General features: G+C 48.2%; 1 protein-coding gene across 1 annotated transcript; it reads right to left on the bottom strand.

Annotated features, from left to right (window-relative positions):
• Positions 1-10,588: 10,588 nt before the first annotated feature.
• LOXL4 (lysyl oxidase like 4) lies at positions 10,589-15,944 on the bottom strand. The gene is made up of 10 exons (XM_056849803.1): positions 15,842-15,944; positions 15,207-15,390; positions 14,335-14,489; positions 13,755-13,922; positions 13,306-13,468; positions 12,706-12,949; positions 12,077-12,192; positions 11,263-11,399; positions 10,838-10,949; positions 10,589-10,703 (listed from the first exon to the last, which is right to left on the bottom strand). Exons 1-10 carry the CDS (start codon positions 15,923-15,925, stop codon positions 10,633-10,635), a joined length of 1,434 nt encoding a protein of 477 aa, XP_056705781.1. The 5' UTR covers positions 15,926-15,944; the 3' UTR covers positions 10,589-10,632.
• Positions 15,945-16,165: the final 221 nt, after the last annotated feature.

Genomic DNA, 16,165 nt, shown 5'->3' with positions numbered 1-16,165 from the left:
AAGCATTCATTTCCACACCCATGGCTTGCAGCCATAAATCTCTCTATCACCAAGAGAAAGCACCTGCTTGTAACTTTCAGGTTCCATTACAGACACGTGGTTGATTAAGTCACATTCTTCAAAACCATATCTTTGTGGAGGTACTCCTTTATTACTCTTAAATGCTTTAAAGAGGGATTTCTATTGTACAATGCCTTGTAGGGAATATTGTTGATGCTGGAGGTCCAAAGTCTATTAATCAAATAACAAGCCACCTTGATGCCTTCCCCCCAGAACCTGGGTTTTAGATTAGCATCCTCTATCAAAGCTTGCAACATTGACTTTAGATAACCAATCCTCCTCTCAGCCACACCATTCTCCTGAGGAACACAGGGATTAGCCAATCTGTGCTCAATTCCCTTGCTTTCTAACCACTGGGTAAATGCACTAGAGACAAATTCACCACCTCTGTCAGATTGTATACTGGATACCTTGAGGTCTAGCTGCCTTTCCACTCTTTTAATCCAATACTTGATGGTTTGACATGCCTCACTTTTCTGCTTCAGCAGATACACCCAGCCATAACGAGTAAAATCATCCACAATACATAAAGCGTACCGGTTCTTAGACACACTCTCAGGAAATGGACCACAGAGATCTAAATGAGCAATTTGCAGAGGTCTGGTTTCCACCCTTTGGCTTACCTTAGCCACTGGACTACGTCTGCTTTTAACAGATTTGCAGACAGTGCAATCTAGGAAAGAATTACACCCATTCAACTTAATGTCATCCTTCCCTAACACACTCAGGGTCTTCTTTAGAATGGAAAAGGAGGCGTGGCCAAAACAGCTATGTAGAAGGTGTATGCACTCATTATGTGGATTTTTATTCACAGACTCCACTACCATAGAAGTTTCTCCTGTCCTTCTATGCACCACATAGACATCCTTTTGCAAGTGCCCTTCTAACATTACAACCTCCCCCTGGCTTATCTGGCAGGTGTTTCCTTCAAACTGCACCTTAAAACCAGTCTTAGCCAGCACAGAAACACTTAGCAAACTATGCTGTAACTCAGGCACACAAAGTACATTTTGAAACTTATGCTTTAACTCTGGGAAAAACACCTCCCCTTCAGAGTGTACCTTTAAGTGTCTCCCATCTGCTAGACTTGCATAAGACTTAGCAGACTGCTTTTGGTTAACTAACATGGAAGCTTTGTTAACAAAACATGTACTTGCCCCACTATCCAAGAGCCAAATGTTCTCATTGTCTCCAGCCTCTGCCAGCACAACAGCAGTGTAAGTTCCATTCACTGACTGTCTCTTTGGTTGCTTATTCCTGGCCAACTGGGGACAATTTTTTTTCAAATGTTGTGAGGACCCACAAAGAAAACACTTTTTGATGAACATCACACATTCCTCATCTTGCTTGTAGCTCCTACTCTGCCTTCCGTCGCCTCCCCTCTGCTGCTGCCACTGGCTCTGCGCTGAGTAGACCTCTTGCCGGTCTCGGGGTTGTCTAAACAGCTCGGCTGCAGTCCTCGGCGTAGACTCTATCCAGTCTCTCTGCCTGGGATGAAAAACGCGCTGGGGGGCTGAGGTCTCGGCAGATGGGCGATTCGTTGATTTAACCTCGGGGGTGTATTTCAGCTGGGCTGCTGTCTTCTGCTTACGTCCTTCCTCCCGTCGTTCCTCTTCTTCCAGAATTCATCCAGTCAAGTATTTATAGGTTAATTGCCCTGCTGCCAGGCTCTCCAGCGAGGTTACTAAAACATCAAAGCTCGCATCCAGAGAACTCAAAAGCAAATACACCCGGTCCGCAGATATAACTTTCCCCCTCAACTCCAGCTGTCTAAACAACTCTGCTAGGGTCTTCAAGTGGGCTGCGGCCGGCGTGTGCAGTGATTTATGGCATCTATAAAGCCGCCTCATTAGTGCTAGCAGTGCCAGCTGAGTCCCGGAGATACACTGCTCGCAGACTATCCCATGCCAACTTTGCATGCTCTTTGCCAACAACATAAGCTGGTCATCTCCCACCGTCAAGGTGATATTGGCAAGGGCTTTTATGTCCTTGGCAATCTCGGCTGCTGTAGTAGGGAGTCTTTCCACAGCATCCCATAAATCCTCCCTTTTCAGATATTGCTCCAACCTCACAGACCAAACGTGGTAATTCTCTGAGGTGAGTTTATCCACTGGGATAAAAGATTGTTGTGCCATTATTACTCACACACAGCCGTCACTTCTCTAGTAGCTTCTGAAAATCCTGGACTCTGCGTAACTACCACCACACATAAAACCTGCGCAGTGTAGCAGAAACACTCCTGTAACGTAGAGGAGCTGGGCCCAGAGCCCTGACGCGGAAGCCAAGCGGATTAGCAGTCTTGTCCAGGATACCCATCAGAAAGTCCACGGCCACATAGAAAAAGTGTAGTTTATTTGTACAGTGCAGAAATATATACAGATACTCCTCTCACACTCTCCGCTCATAACATCCCGCATAGAACTGCGGTTTCACTTCATTATATACACCTGGTGGACGCAGCCACCAATCACAGTAGATATCCAATTATCCTGGTATTGCTACTGCATTGCATCAGCCACCTGGCTCTAACTGGATCAGGCCAGCTTTCTCTAGCTCCCCAGGTACTTTCCAGGCTGATTACATCATCCTTAGATCTCACTGATCTATCCTGCACCTGTCAAACTATCTGACAGACTTGTAATCTTGACACTCACAGCCAGACTGTTTGCTACATTACCAGTTTCTCCTGGTTTGGTGTTCCCCTGACACCAAATGGGCTTTTGAAAAGAGTAAACGTGGGGGGGGGGGGGGGACAGTGATACTCAAGGAGCACCTCAACACTTTAAAAAGGGTTTTAGGGAATGCTGAAAGAATCCCACGAGAAGGTTGGGTTTCTTTTGCAAAACCCCAGCAAGCCTCTGGACAGGCACAATCTCTCTTGGCTATTCATTGGTTGTTGGATGCGCAGTGGAGGGGGTAAACTCTGGGAACTGAGTGGGAATCACTACAGCAGTGAACTCCACCTCGGCCCATGGCTGTGAGGGTTTAAATAGGTCCTTTCTGGCCTTGCAGTTCAGCCCCCCTCCTGGACAAGGGCGTGGCGGGTGGGGAGACAGACGGTTCCACCCTCCAGCAGCATCAGGCAATCATTTTCAAAAGGTGAATCTGAACGTGGAAAAGGAAGAGTTTGGCGATTTAGCTTCTGGCCAACTAACAGAGTTGTGGGTTGTTGGATCTGGGCGGGAAAAGGGTTAGGAAGTCTGCTGGTTAGGCAGGGGGTCCATTAGAGGCTCTCAGCATTTTGAAGACAGGTAGGGTTTGCATGCTGCTCCTCTCAAAGTTAAAACCCTTTCTGTTCCATGTAATAAGTCTGAATCAAGAAACCTGCTTTGTAACTGTTAGCACTTTTTCAGGCCCCAGCTTTTCAGTATCTTGGTTACTGTAATACTGAGGACTGGAGAAAGGGAAAATAAAGAAACAGCCAAGCAATGTACACTGCAAATTAACCTCTCTCTCAATTGTTTTCATCAAGCCTACTGTGTAGCTCTCAGGCCTATAATCCCCTCATAATGAGGCATTGCCTTCATCGAGGACTAGAAGGTCAAGGAGTCCCAAAAGCCTCAGTTGTAAAAATAAACATATTTTTAAAAATACGTTTTTAGGATTCCCCAAGTCCCTTGTTTTTAAGTCACGGGACGGGGGTTTGTCTCGGGGGGTTCTCTCAGTTGCTCTGGGGAGCTAGCTCAGCCCACAGCCTGTCTTGCTGGGTTGAGCATGGGCCAGTCTTCCTGTCACTTGAAGCAGGGGTGCCCTGGAGTGGATCAACCACAGCACTCTTTGCTGCGCTGCAAGACTGCCCTGGGGGCCCCCACTCATTCCCTTTCTGCTCCCTGCCCTACCCAGCTGATGGCTGTTTAGTAGATCACAGCTCAACCTGGCTTTTGAGAGTTTGTAGTAGAAGGGGTTAGATTTTTTCCATGGTTCTTTATTTGACTATGAGATGCATAAGTATTAAAGCTGTTTCTGAAGTATAACAGCACATTTGAAGTTTGTCAAGTAGTTTGTTTTAAAAGGCCATTTCTTGTTTTCTCTCACTTCTGGATTTCCCCCCTTTTCATCTTGTTAGTGGTGCACGGTTCTCTTCAGATTGATTTTAGGCATGTTGGTGTAAAGAAAAATTTGGAAAATTTCTGTCTGACATGCTGCCTAGAGTAATATTGCCAGACTCCATTGAAAATGTTCCCTGGCTTCAACATGAAATGAACCTGGAATGCTGACGAATATTATGATGTGGGAATGAAAATCCTTGGCAGAGGTTTTCCATCATAGGAAGGAATGTTCTGCCTGAATTCTGAACCCAACTCCAACAATGTCGAATTGAAGAACAATCTAATACCTAAGGAGTCACCTGACGCTCCCTGAGATGTTTAACATCCCATCCTTAGATTCAAATTTTGTCTTGCCTGCGGTGGAACTGGGTTGGTTCCAACCTGAAAAAAGAGTCAGAAAGCACCCTGTGAACTACTGTAACTTCCGTTCATTGTGTCCCCTAGGTATGTTGTCTTTGGGTAAGCAGTTTGTGTCTTTGTCACTTGTCTGTGTAGTTCATTGCTCTTGCATTCAGTTTGGTCTTGAGGATCTTTCCATTGTAATCAGCTTATGTTATGATAGTTTTTAGATGTTGCACACAATCTACACTCAAGGACCACATGGTCTCTAATTGAACAGTATTTGCAGTTGAATTCTCAAAACACTATGCACAGGGGCTTTTTGCCCCAAAGAAATTCCAGGAGTACTTTGTGATCAATTATGCATCCCCAGAGAAAATGTGGAGCTTCTGCCATGTGTGAGTCCCTCCCCCCTGAAAATGCTGCTTTGTAATTAGCTGTGCTGTATTTTTTTGAAGTACGTCACCAGCTGCCGCCAGCCCCACAGTGGGATTCTTTCATTTGATCTGAACCAAGTGGCCATTTTATAGCCAAAGCAGAGAAGGGTTAAGACAACACCCCCCACCCTGACCAATTTCCTTCTGTGTAACTCAATGCAGGGGTCATAAGAACATAAAAACACTTGCACAGTCATTTGTGACATTCATCATTCCATCTGTAGTCATGCACCCATGAACAAAAAAAAAAGGGCTCTCATGCGTATAAGAGGACACATATAAGGGGAGGGTGGCAAATCAGCCTGTGTTCCATCCTGCCAAGAACTGAAACTGACCAAATAAGTAGCCTCATGGTATTCCAGCATTATTCCCTCCCTAGTGCACTTGATATTGACTTCAAGGGGAGGGGCTTTATGAGGGGGACAGACAGGTGGGAGGGAGAAGAGAGAATGGGCATGGGGAGAAAAACCTGAAGTGACAAGTAGGCACAGGTCCATCTTTCAATTTGGAATCGAGGTAGACTTTAAACTCAGGGTAAAACAGCATCCTGAAAACTTGGGGAAAACATGAGGGGAGAGTGAGGTGACTTCTGAAGGTCGGAAAATACATGCATAATTAAAATGAAGCCCTGAAGTAGTCGGGGTGACCGTGATGGGAACAACCCATGCATAAAAGGCAAAGGTTGAATTTCTGTTGCAGTGCAACTGTGTTTTCCAAACACAAAGGCACAGTACTTTATACCTGGGGAAAATGTTGTGTTCCTTCCTTGTTCCCTGAGCTAGATGCCTTGCTGTTGCAATTGCTCTGTGACATGTGGCTGCCTGGATACTGTCATAAGGAACCATTGACTCTTTGTGACGCAGTTCGAGGTGAACAACACAACTTTCCATTACCTATGCAACACTAGCTTTGAAGGATTTTTTAAAAAATGTTATGAGCTGTATGCTGCCCTCTGAAGAATGTGTGAGTATGGGAGCATCTTCATATCCTTGACTTGATCATCTACAAAGCCATCCTTCCTGATGTTCTATGAACATTTTTAGTTTGTGTGTTTAAAATTGTTTGAGTTGTGTATTCTCTAGACTCTCCTGTGCTGGGCATGAGCAACCATGAACACATGAACACGTGAAGCTGCCTTATACTGAATCAGACCCTTGGTCCATCCAAGTCAGTATTGTCTACTCAGACTGGCAGTGGCTCTCCAGGGTCTCAGGCAGAGGTCTCACATCACCTACTTGCCTAGTCCCTTAACTGGAGTTGCCGGGGATTGAACCTGGAACCTTCTGCATGCCAAGCAGATGCTCTACCACTGAGCCACAGCCCCATACAGCACACCTCCTCCCCAGCAAATCTGTTTAGTGTGGAAGAGATATTGCAACTGTTGGAACTGACAAGAGACTTGTGGGAACTTCACATACAGGTTAAAATTCTTTGGGGGACTAATTTGGTTATTGTCTGTAAAGGCATCTAAATTTTTTAACATACATCATTTTAATACCAGAAAATTTTAATTCCTTCTGATTCTATACATGTTTAAGGAAAGGGTAAAGAATGTTGCTGATCCCTGAAACAGAAGATATCGTCTTCAGTTTTGGGTATCATTTACAAGGAATTGTCAAATGGAAATGCAGAGTGTTAAAATGCAAATTGGAAGGCAAGATTGCAGGAGCTAGATATATCTAGCACAGAAAAAAATACTGCAAGTGAGGAGAACAGAAAGAAGCAGGTAATGTGTAAGAGGCCAGAACAGGGAAGATGAAGAATTCTCCTTGCTGGAGAAGAAAAAAACATGAAGGAAATTGTTAAAATGAGACTATAACACCTGACTGTTACTATATGTGGGATTTGTTTTCTAAGTTAAAAGCAGTTTCTTTCTCAGAGGAGCAGATATAAAGGGGAAACGGTAACATGGAAAGAAACAAAGATGAAGACCATGAGCAAATACAAATGTCCAAATCCATCACTGGTCTCTTCCAGTTAGAATGAAATCGGAGAGAGCTGAGTGAAGAATGCAAATGAATCACTAGAGGAACAAGATGAGGGAGTAGTGGCACAGCCTAGTGATCTTATGGGAGTTCGAGACACATGGAAAAGAGAATGTGCAAAGTTGAGGGAGCAGATTCTTTGAGGCCAGAAGACTCATGCTATCAGAAGAAAAATGGCTGCTGTGACATAAGTTTAAATTAGATGAGCTCTTTGAAATTTGATCCTCACAGATCTGTAAAGAGAAAAGATGCAAGGTATGGCATCTTTCCTCGTTACAGATCCCTTGCTTTTTATTTGGTTTAGTTCTTCCTTTCATTGGGATGGGGAGCATTTGTCCCTTTCCCTAGGGTTGCCAGCCTCCAGGTACTAGCTGGAGGTCTCCTGCTATTACAACTGATCTCCAGCCAATAGAGATCAGTTCACCTGGAGAAAATGGCTGCTTTGCCAATTGGACTCTATGGCATTGAAGTCCCTCCCCTTTCCAAACCCCACCCTCCTCAGGCTAAAAATCTCACCCTCCTCACAAAAATCTCCAGGTATTTCCCAACCTGGAGCTGGCAACCTTTCCTTTCCCTCTTGTGCAGAAGGTTGTCTGTTTGCTTTCCAGTTCTCTTCCCTCTACTACAAACATTTTATTATGTTTATCATGGGGCTGAGGGTAGCATGACTAGTTTCGTTCAGTATCCTCATCCCCTGCCTGCATCCCTGAAGATATAAGCCGTGAGATATTTCCCCCCAGCAGGCAAGTGTTGCTGCCAAGCAGAGAACAAAACAGCAATTAGACTGGACCCACTTCCACTTAAGACAGAATCGAGGAAGTCCTCCTTAAGACGGTGGGGGCATGCAATGATTGGCAGAAAAATAAAAACACCTTGTATGGCAGAACATCTATGGAGACATGCATCTTTGGCAGAAACGTCTGCTAAAACTGTTGGATTATCTGCTGAATCACTTTCTCTGCTTGCTGCCCTTACACATCCCTTCATTTCCCTCAGGCCAGTGGGAAAGGTAGACTGTGAGGTGCCAGAATTGTCAATTTGTGGAGATTATCAACTTTTGGAAATTTTACTAGTTGGATGTGAATATGAGGTATTAAAGAAAATATGGGATTTGGTTCCAGCTTCCATTAGTTAATATGTGAATCACATCCCTTCTGAATACCTATTGGCAGGTTTTTCTAGATGAAAGAGCTAGTGCAGTTGTTTTCAAGCTGTGTTCAGGGGAACACTGGGCTTTTGTAATGAGAAGTGCAGTGGCAAATGAGTCTCTCTGAAAAAGCTTCCAACTACTTCAGATTTTCTCCTGCAGTCTAGAGTTGCATGGGTGTGCTAGCAATACAGAAATAATTTGCAGGAGGTTGACAGTCCGCAAACCACTCGGCTAGTGGAATCTCTCTCTGCCTTCTGTGTCTGTGGGTGACTCAGTGAGATGGGGGAAAGTAACAATAGGCTGCTTGCTTTCGGGAAGAAGGAAGTTGGCACCAGCATGCCCAAGGGTGCCACACTGGGGATCACAGATCTGACAAAAACAGCTAAGAGGCAGGGAGAAGGCTTCAGTAAGGGCTTTTAGGAAGCACTTCCTCAATGTTTTAAGCACACAGACACATCTCTTCTTAGTGCCTTTCCGTATTTTGCTTCTTCCTATGTGTGTGTCCTTGTGGGAGCTCATCTAGATATCTCAAGGCCTTATCAAGCAAGGCTCTGGCCATTTCCACCACACCCCATCCTATCCCATGTGCTGTGGGATTTGGAGTAGATGTCTGTTCGTGCAGCAGCTTTTGCTGGGGGGTCCCAGGTAGGGTTGCCAGCTCCAGGTTGGGAAATACCTGGAGATTTTGGGTGTGGAGCCTGAGGAGGATGGGGGTTGGGGAGGGGAGGGACTTCAATGCCATAGAGTCCAATTGGCAAAGCGGCCATTTTCTCCAGGGGAACTGATCTCTATCTGCTGGAGATCAGTTGTAGTAGTAGGAGATCTCTAGCCACCACCTGCAGGATGGCAACCCTACCCCCTGGCCAGAGTGAATTTTAAAAACAGGTTGACTTTGGAGCTGGCTCACCACTTCAGCAGAGTTTTGGGTGCACACTGATTTGTTTTGTGGGTCTGGAGCGGGGGGCGGACATGCCTATGGAATTCAGCAGCACAGCAAAGGGCAACAGGGCAGGTAGGGGGGAAACTCTGGTCTTGGCACAACTCCACGGCAGTGCTAGGGATCGATAAGGCCGCAGGGTCTTAGCTCTTGCTGCAGGCAGGCATAAATCACTGCCGCCCATTCCTCTTCACTCCTTGACACAGGCCTGGGGGCTAGTCCCCCCTCCCCAACCCCCACAGTGTCTGATGGATTGCAAGCTGCTGCTGTCTGTCCGCCGTTTATCCAGACGTGGCTGTTGATGGAGGGAGCACTGCAGTGGCGTGTGCTGGAGCAGGCACCACTTTCCCTGACTCCCTTTTGCATTATGCTAAGGTTGCCCCCGTGGCCAAGGGTTAGACCCACTCTGTCACCCTTAAGCATGTGACAGCAGATCCACTCCTTTCATAAGGTGTTCTTCAGGAGTGCCACGTGTTCTTCAACATTCACTCGCTGCTCCGTTGTGCCACTCAGTCCATGCTACACCGTGCAAAAGAAATGCCCAATGACTAGGACAAGGATTGAATTGTATCTCCTGCTACTCCCGGAACACTGTTCCTCTGTTTTTATTCTCTGGAGTAGGCTTTTTCACCCTGACTGCTCTGCTTGATTCGCTGCTTTGCCTCCCAGGAAGAATGTCGTGTCGAGGAGAAGCAAGTGCAGAGAGGGGGCTTCTTCACACACCTATGTATCTCCACACTTTCATTCAACTTTGTGAGCAACATAGCTTGGTTCAAAAAGCCTTTATTGACAAGATCAGCTCAATGAAATGTGGAAGGGGGGAACACTTTTTTTCTTTTCTGCTTTTTGTTAGTGAAGGGTGACCTGTGACCCCTCTGACCCTCCGTGAGGGGCTTCACTATGTTATTTTTGTTCACCATTCATTACACTTCAGATAGCTCCACAGATAATATCTGGCCCTTTCCCTTAGTCCTGTAGCATTACAGCCCGAGGCCTATAGAAAGCAGGTGACTCGGCCTAGGCAAGCTATTCCTGTATCCTTTGCCTTGGATGATGATCAAAGGATAGGGCTGATTTCTTGGGTTCCCTGATATCTATGCTCATAATAGCAAGGTGAGTTTTCTGTGCCAATGGCTAGGTCCTTAGCCTCACAGCACAGGGGATGCTGGGTGGGGTGAAATGGGGCTCAAGTTGCACCATGGTCCTGAGATCCCGTCCCCCAGCACGAGGGGAAGGTTGAGGTAGTTTTTCTGGGATGGGCTTCTGCGACCCACCCCTTGTGCTAGAGAAGAAAGAGGATGGTGCCTCTTCATCTTCAAGCTACTCCTTGCCTGGACCTTGGGAATATTGTAGCCCCCCTCCTCATTTCTGCCTCATATCTGTCCATGGCTACCAACCTCAATAAATTAAAAAAAAATTAACAGAGCAGGTTGGGCTTAAGCAAGCAGACAAAGAGGCAACGAGCACAGCAGGGACATTCAGCCTTGGATGGCGTTGCTGGATGTCACCCCAAGCCAGAAGGTGGGATGGCGATAAAGGGAGGCACACAGCTAGCCTTTCAGCCTTCTGCAGTTCTCCTTCCTGCCAGTGTCAGCTGTTTCCATTGTTGGGCTGTTGTGAGTAAATCGGGACCCAAGGCCCTGCAAGGACCCTACATTTTTGGGGACTGTCTGCCTCAGACAAGGTTGCTGGTCAGTCTCTGCTGTGCCTCTTCATCCCATTCTACACTGGCGCCATATGTATCACCTGCAAGAGAGATAGATGAACACAGAACGAGGTTCTGGGTTAATGACTCAGCTGGCATTGGCATGACCGGTTCTGCAGTGCAAGGAAGTGACAGCAGCCCACAGTTTCTAAACCCCGGCTCCTTGCTTTCTCACCTGTATGGCACCCATGCAGCCATATACGGTGTCCGTCGTACTGACACTGGCAGCGAAGGACATTGTTGGAAAAATCTGATTCTGCTACCTCATGCTTGGGATTCACAATAACCTGGTAGAGGAGAAGTAAGCAGGGAGAGGAGTTACTGGGTGTACCGTCAAGGGAACTCTGGGAGAGAAACATCTGACACCCCTTTCAGTTCCAGGCTGAACAGGATTTTGTCCATATCCTTCAATCCAGCCTCTGTAGAAACCAACAGCAGGGTAAAGTAACATCCACCCCCCTCAGCCTGCAGCATCCATTGCAAACAGCTGTCAAAGGCAGGCCTCAGCAGGTAGTGGCTCCCTGCCATAGAGACTCCACTGGCAGGAGAGTTCCCTGGAGAGAGGAGGTCTAGCCAGGCAGCCCTCCTCCCTAGTCTTACCTGAAACATGTAGCTTCCAGGTGCCACATCAGTGATGTCCACCCACTGACAGTCTATGTCATGCCTGTATGTGTCCCAGCAACCTGCACTGACGCCCTGCTCTCCAAAGTTAGCACAGGCAAAACGCCGCTGCAGTCCTGTACAAAGAGGATAACAGCATTGCAGAGCTGCAAAGAAGGCAGGTGTCACAGAATTGGCCTCCATTTCTCCCTTAGAGTTCCTCTGCTTCCAGGGGTTGCAGTGTCCCTGTCCTGATGGAGCACTGGCAGAAGGGGAGGTGGTCTAGTATGGGCAAAGGGCAGAAGCTATGCCAGGCCAATTCTAGTCTGTAGTTGGAGCCAGCATGGTGTAGTGATTGTAGTGGCTAAGGTTGCCAGGTCCCTCTTCGCAACCTGCGGGAGATTTTTTGGGGTAGAGCCTGAGGAGGACAGGGTTTGGGGATGGGCTTCAATGCCATAGAGTCCAATTACCAAAGCGGCCATTTTCTCCAGGTGAACTGATCTCTATCGGCTGGAGATCAGTTGTAATAGTGGGAGATCTTCAGCTAGTACCTGGAGGTTGGCAACCCTAATAGTGGCAGACTAGGATCCGAAAGGCCCATGTTCGAATTCTCGCAGCTTACTGGGTGACCCTTGGGCCAGTTGTTCTAGCAGAATTGTTGCAAGGAAGAAACGGAAGGGAGAGTGATGGTGTGACTGCTTTGGTTTCCCGGGTGGGGGAGAAAAGTGGGGTATAAACATCTAACTTGTGGACCTTGAGTGGGTGGAAAGGCGGCTTAAGTTAAATAACTCTTTTGTTGCTGCTGCTGCCTTACCGTCTGGGCAGTTGGTGTCCTCCAGACAGAAGCTGGCCTTGTGCCCCTCGGCCACCTTGGAGCCATTGAGAGTCAGCAAGTCATAGTGGGTGAAAACCTCAATACTGTGGTAGTGTCTGTAGAAAGAATGGGAGTCAGAGAGGGGAGTGCAAAAACTGGGAAGAAGTGGGAGGAAAAGGAGCCAGATATGTGATCCCTTCTGAGGGGGGAGGGTGGGCAGAGAAGAAATCCATAGGGCGGGTGGGTTAGGTGGGGCCGTCAGTTACCATTATAGCTCTGCATCTAAACTCACCCATAATGACAACCCTGTTGTGAACGCTGCTATTTTCCCTGCTGCTGCTGCAAACTGAGCTCCTACCACAAAAGGCTTCTTGGGACATGTGAGGCTCTTCTCACAAGGGAAGGAAGCAGCTGGGACTGGGATTGGGGGGGGCGGTGGCAGGGAGGCAGTCTGGACCGCAACTTGAAAATATACACAGGCGGGGAAAGGAAACTTAACAACAGGTTGCTGGCGTCCAGCGTTCTGCTCCAAAATGGACATGTGCACCAGAGGGCATCAGCATTTCTCAAATATTTATGGCACCAGGGGCACCAGGGGCACCCTGCTATCTAAGAAATGCACCCTCTACCTGTGGCATTGGTGCCAGATCCATGCATGGCGCCCAGTTTTGGGCAGGAAGTCAGCCCGGCCGAGGTTGTGGATCTGCGAGGAGAAGCGCAGCAGGCGCCGATGGCCGTAGGGCCAGTGCATGCGATCAGCGGAGGCAGAAAGGCAGCCTTCCTCGTGAGCGCAATACAGCATGTCCAGTGGGCGGTCCTCTAGATAAGCTGTCTCCTGTACCAGCTGGGCATTCATCACCAGATCTGGGGCACCTGCAGGAAGAAACAGAGTGTGAGGTTGTCTAAAGGATGCGACCCCTCGCCATTTCCATCCATGCAGTGCAAGCCAGCCCAAATGTTGTGTGTGTGTGTGTGTGTGTGTGGCAGGAGAAGCTTTGCATGTGAATGACTCAGATATTCCGCATGCAACCTCACGTCCCCCCACAAGGTGCTTCCATGCTGGCCTTAAGTTTTGAACTCACTCTGCATTACTTTGCACATGTCCATCATGCCTTGACATAACATGAGGCAAACTCCTGCTTTGTATGGTTGCTACCCGCCCCACTAGATAGCTGCCATATCCCTGTGTACCAGCCCCTAGCATGCCCATGCTGGTGCTTTCCACTCACTGCTAGTGCAGGTGACTCCTGCCGCAAAGCGCCCCCCTCCGGTTGGGCAGTGCACAGGCCCATGATGCTGGCACTGGAGGAGGGAGAATTCGGTGCCTTTACAGCGCACGCCGCTCAGCAGCACTTCGGCAGCATCGGAATTGCCCTGCCAGTACCATGTCTCCTGCAAAGAGACTAAAAGCAGCTGAGCTGGGCAGAAACTCACAAAGAGCTTCATACAGGTCCCCGCTACCCAGACCTCAGGCACTGAGTTTCAAGCCCACATCAGCGCTCCAGTGCTTTCCTTCAGATCCCTCTCCAGCCCCATCCAGCTCTCAATCCTCGGGCTGAAAGGCCCTATCATCTTCCATCAGGCTCCACCTCTATGACTGGGTATGCCAACCACACCTGTATCAGCTGGATGTTCAAGGCACAATCAAGAGCAAGAATCATTTTGGGCAAGCACTCACCTGGAGAGCATGACTAGCGAAGCCATGCCCCATTTGGCGGCAAACAACCATGGCCTCCTTGAGTCCCCAGTGTTCCCCACACACGGCACCCCAGCGTGAAGTCCTTCCCTTGGGAACTAGGATTTCCACTACACCTTCTTCTGGACTGCGGCCACCAGCCAGACGCACCTGAAATGTGGGGAAATTACTTCATTGGACAGAGCAAATAAAAAGGTGGTGTGAAGGAATATGCAACAGCTCCGCTCAAAGCAACAGAAGCACCCAAGGAGGTTCTAAGAAGCCAGGCTCAAGCTCCACAAGGAATCAGAAGACAACCCTGGGAAGGACTGCCATATGGCTTGAGCAAATTTGACAGACGTTTTTCTTCACTGTCTGCCAAACGCCCTTTGAGTACTCCATGGCTTTGAATATACAGGGTCTCAGCAGCATTCCATTCAGCCCCACACTCAGGTTCGCTTAATGGTACTTTCTCAGGTACTCTCCCATTACCTGGGCTCAGCAGGAAAAAAACACATAGACCTGTCTTTGCATTACTCATCTCATTCCTTGTGTACTGCGTGATTGAGGTCTTGAGTCTCACCTGCTGCCGGGCAGCTGTCTGGGGTACATTACAGCGGACAGCAGCATCAGCTTCGTGCCGGCACCCACTCTGCATCGCTTCTTGGAAGCGGCACTCGGCCAGGGAACGCTCGTAACCCCTACACTTCACTCTAGTCATGTGGATGGGACCCAGACCTGTAAGAGGAGTTGCTGTCAACATGGCAAGATAGACAGTCCCCAGACATCGCTCGTCTTGCATTACGGTCCTCTCTCTTTCCTCCACCCACCGCTACTGGCCCATCCTTATCCTGACATCAATTTTGTATGCCTCTGCCAGCTCTCCCATTCTGCTCCCATCCCAGGATTCCCTTTGTTTTATCTTTTCCTACCCCACATTCACACTTCCCAGAAAACTGTTAAGATATTCGATCTCTGATGCAAATGGGGGAATACTTCAAAAGAGTTGTGAATGGATCTGCACTGTAAATTTTATCCATGGGAATAAATCAGCCTCACTGAGAGTATGGGAGAGTTGGATCGGGGAGCTATTTTTGCCTTGCTGGAGGGGGGAACAGGGGAAACAGGTTGCCTGTGTGTTTCCCCCAGTAGGGTAATAGCAGCTCCAGGCAATCACTTCGAATTAGGAAAAGAAGACAGGAGGAAAGGCCTCCTGTCCCCACCAGGGTTGCAATTTAACAATAAAAATATGTTTGAAAGCTGGTCATGAATCTTCCACATTCATTTGGAGGATGAGTCCATGGAGCATTTTGCATAGTTCCCCAGTGGCTCATCCTGCCAAGAATAAGTAGCCTTTTCTATAGACCCCTTCCTCATATGACTATCGGTCAAGTTCCAGATTCCTGCTTCAGCCTTCCCTTATGACCCCCCCCCCACCTCCCCAGCTCCACTCACCTTGGCCGAGCTGGGCCCCAGGAAGCGCTTCTTGTGCTGTCCCGTATCCCAGCTGCCGACACACCACACTGGCAGCAGCCAGGTCCCAGCCATCATCACAGACGGTGCCCCACTGGCCATTCAGCAGCACTTCCACACGCCCTTCACCTACTTGTGCACCTGCACGGAGGCGCACCTGGGGTTGCTGCATGGGTGAAGAGACAGACTAGTACCAAGGTAAGAAGGCATTCTGGAAGCACACGTGTGCACCTGGATGACTGTGGTATACCTAACCTCCCCCAAAGGCAGCAGGCACTGGATGAGAAGAAAATATCCCTGCCTTTGCCCCAATAGTGCCACACCTGGTAGATACTGCAATTCCACAGCACAGCCAGTGCTTTGGTCCTCAAGTTGGGGGCAGGGCCATGTATAGCTTTGCAAGCGGAAAGTGCCAGAGTGAAAGAGGTGTTGGAAAAGAGATTTCTCTATGGAAATCCTGGGCAGCTGCTGTCATCAGTCAGAGGTGATAAAGCTGAGCCAGGTGGAACAATGACTTGATTCAGTCTAAGTCAGCTTCATAGGTACTTTTGCCATACTTCCCAGGATGCATGGGACCCTAACTCTACACCCTCTCTGGAATACGTATATACATTTACCTTTTTGGGCTGGGTTGGGCCAGGGGTCCTGTCTTTCTTAGGCTGGAATTCAGGGCCTGGTGTACAGCTGATCAAGGTGTGCATGCCATGGGGGCAGGCAGATTGGTGTCGAACCTTCGGGCCCACATGCAGCTTGCAATTACCCAGATGGGATTCCGTGCCTTGGCAGTTGATCCGATGGATCCAGAATGTGTTCTTCGAGATCAGACTCCTTAAGCTGCAAAACAAGGAGTGGAGCTCATCATGGGTTAGGAGGAAAGTGGCATTCTGCTCTGGAGTTTGGAGAATTTATTGCTGAGGAAGCAACCATGACATTGGCCAACT

The sequence above is a fragment of the Euleptes europaea genome, chromosome 5, assembly GCF_029931775.1.
Source record: "Euleptes europaea isolate rEulEur1 chromosome 5, rEulEur1.hap1, whole genome shotgun sequence".
NCBI lineage: Eukaryota > Metazoa > Chordata > Lepidosauria > Squamata > Sphaerodactylidae > Euleptes > Euleptes europaea.
This window is presented reverse-complemented; position numbering and strand designations above follow the sequence as displayed.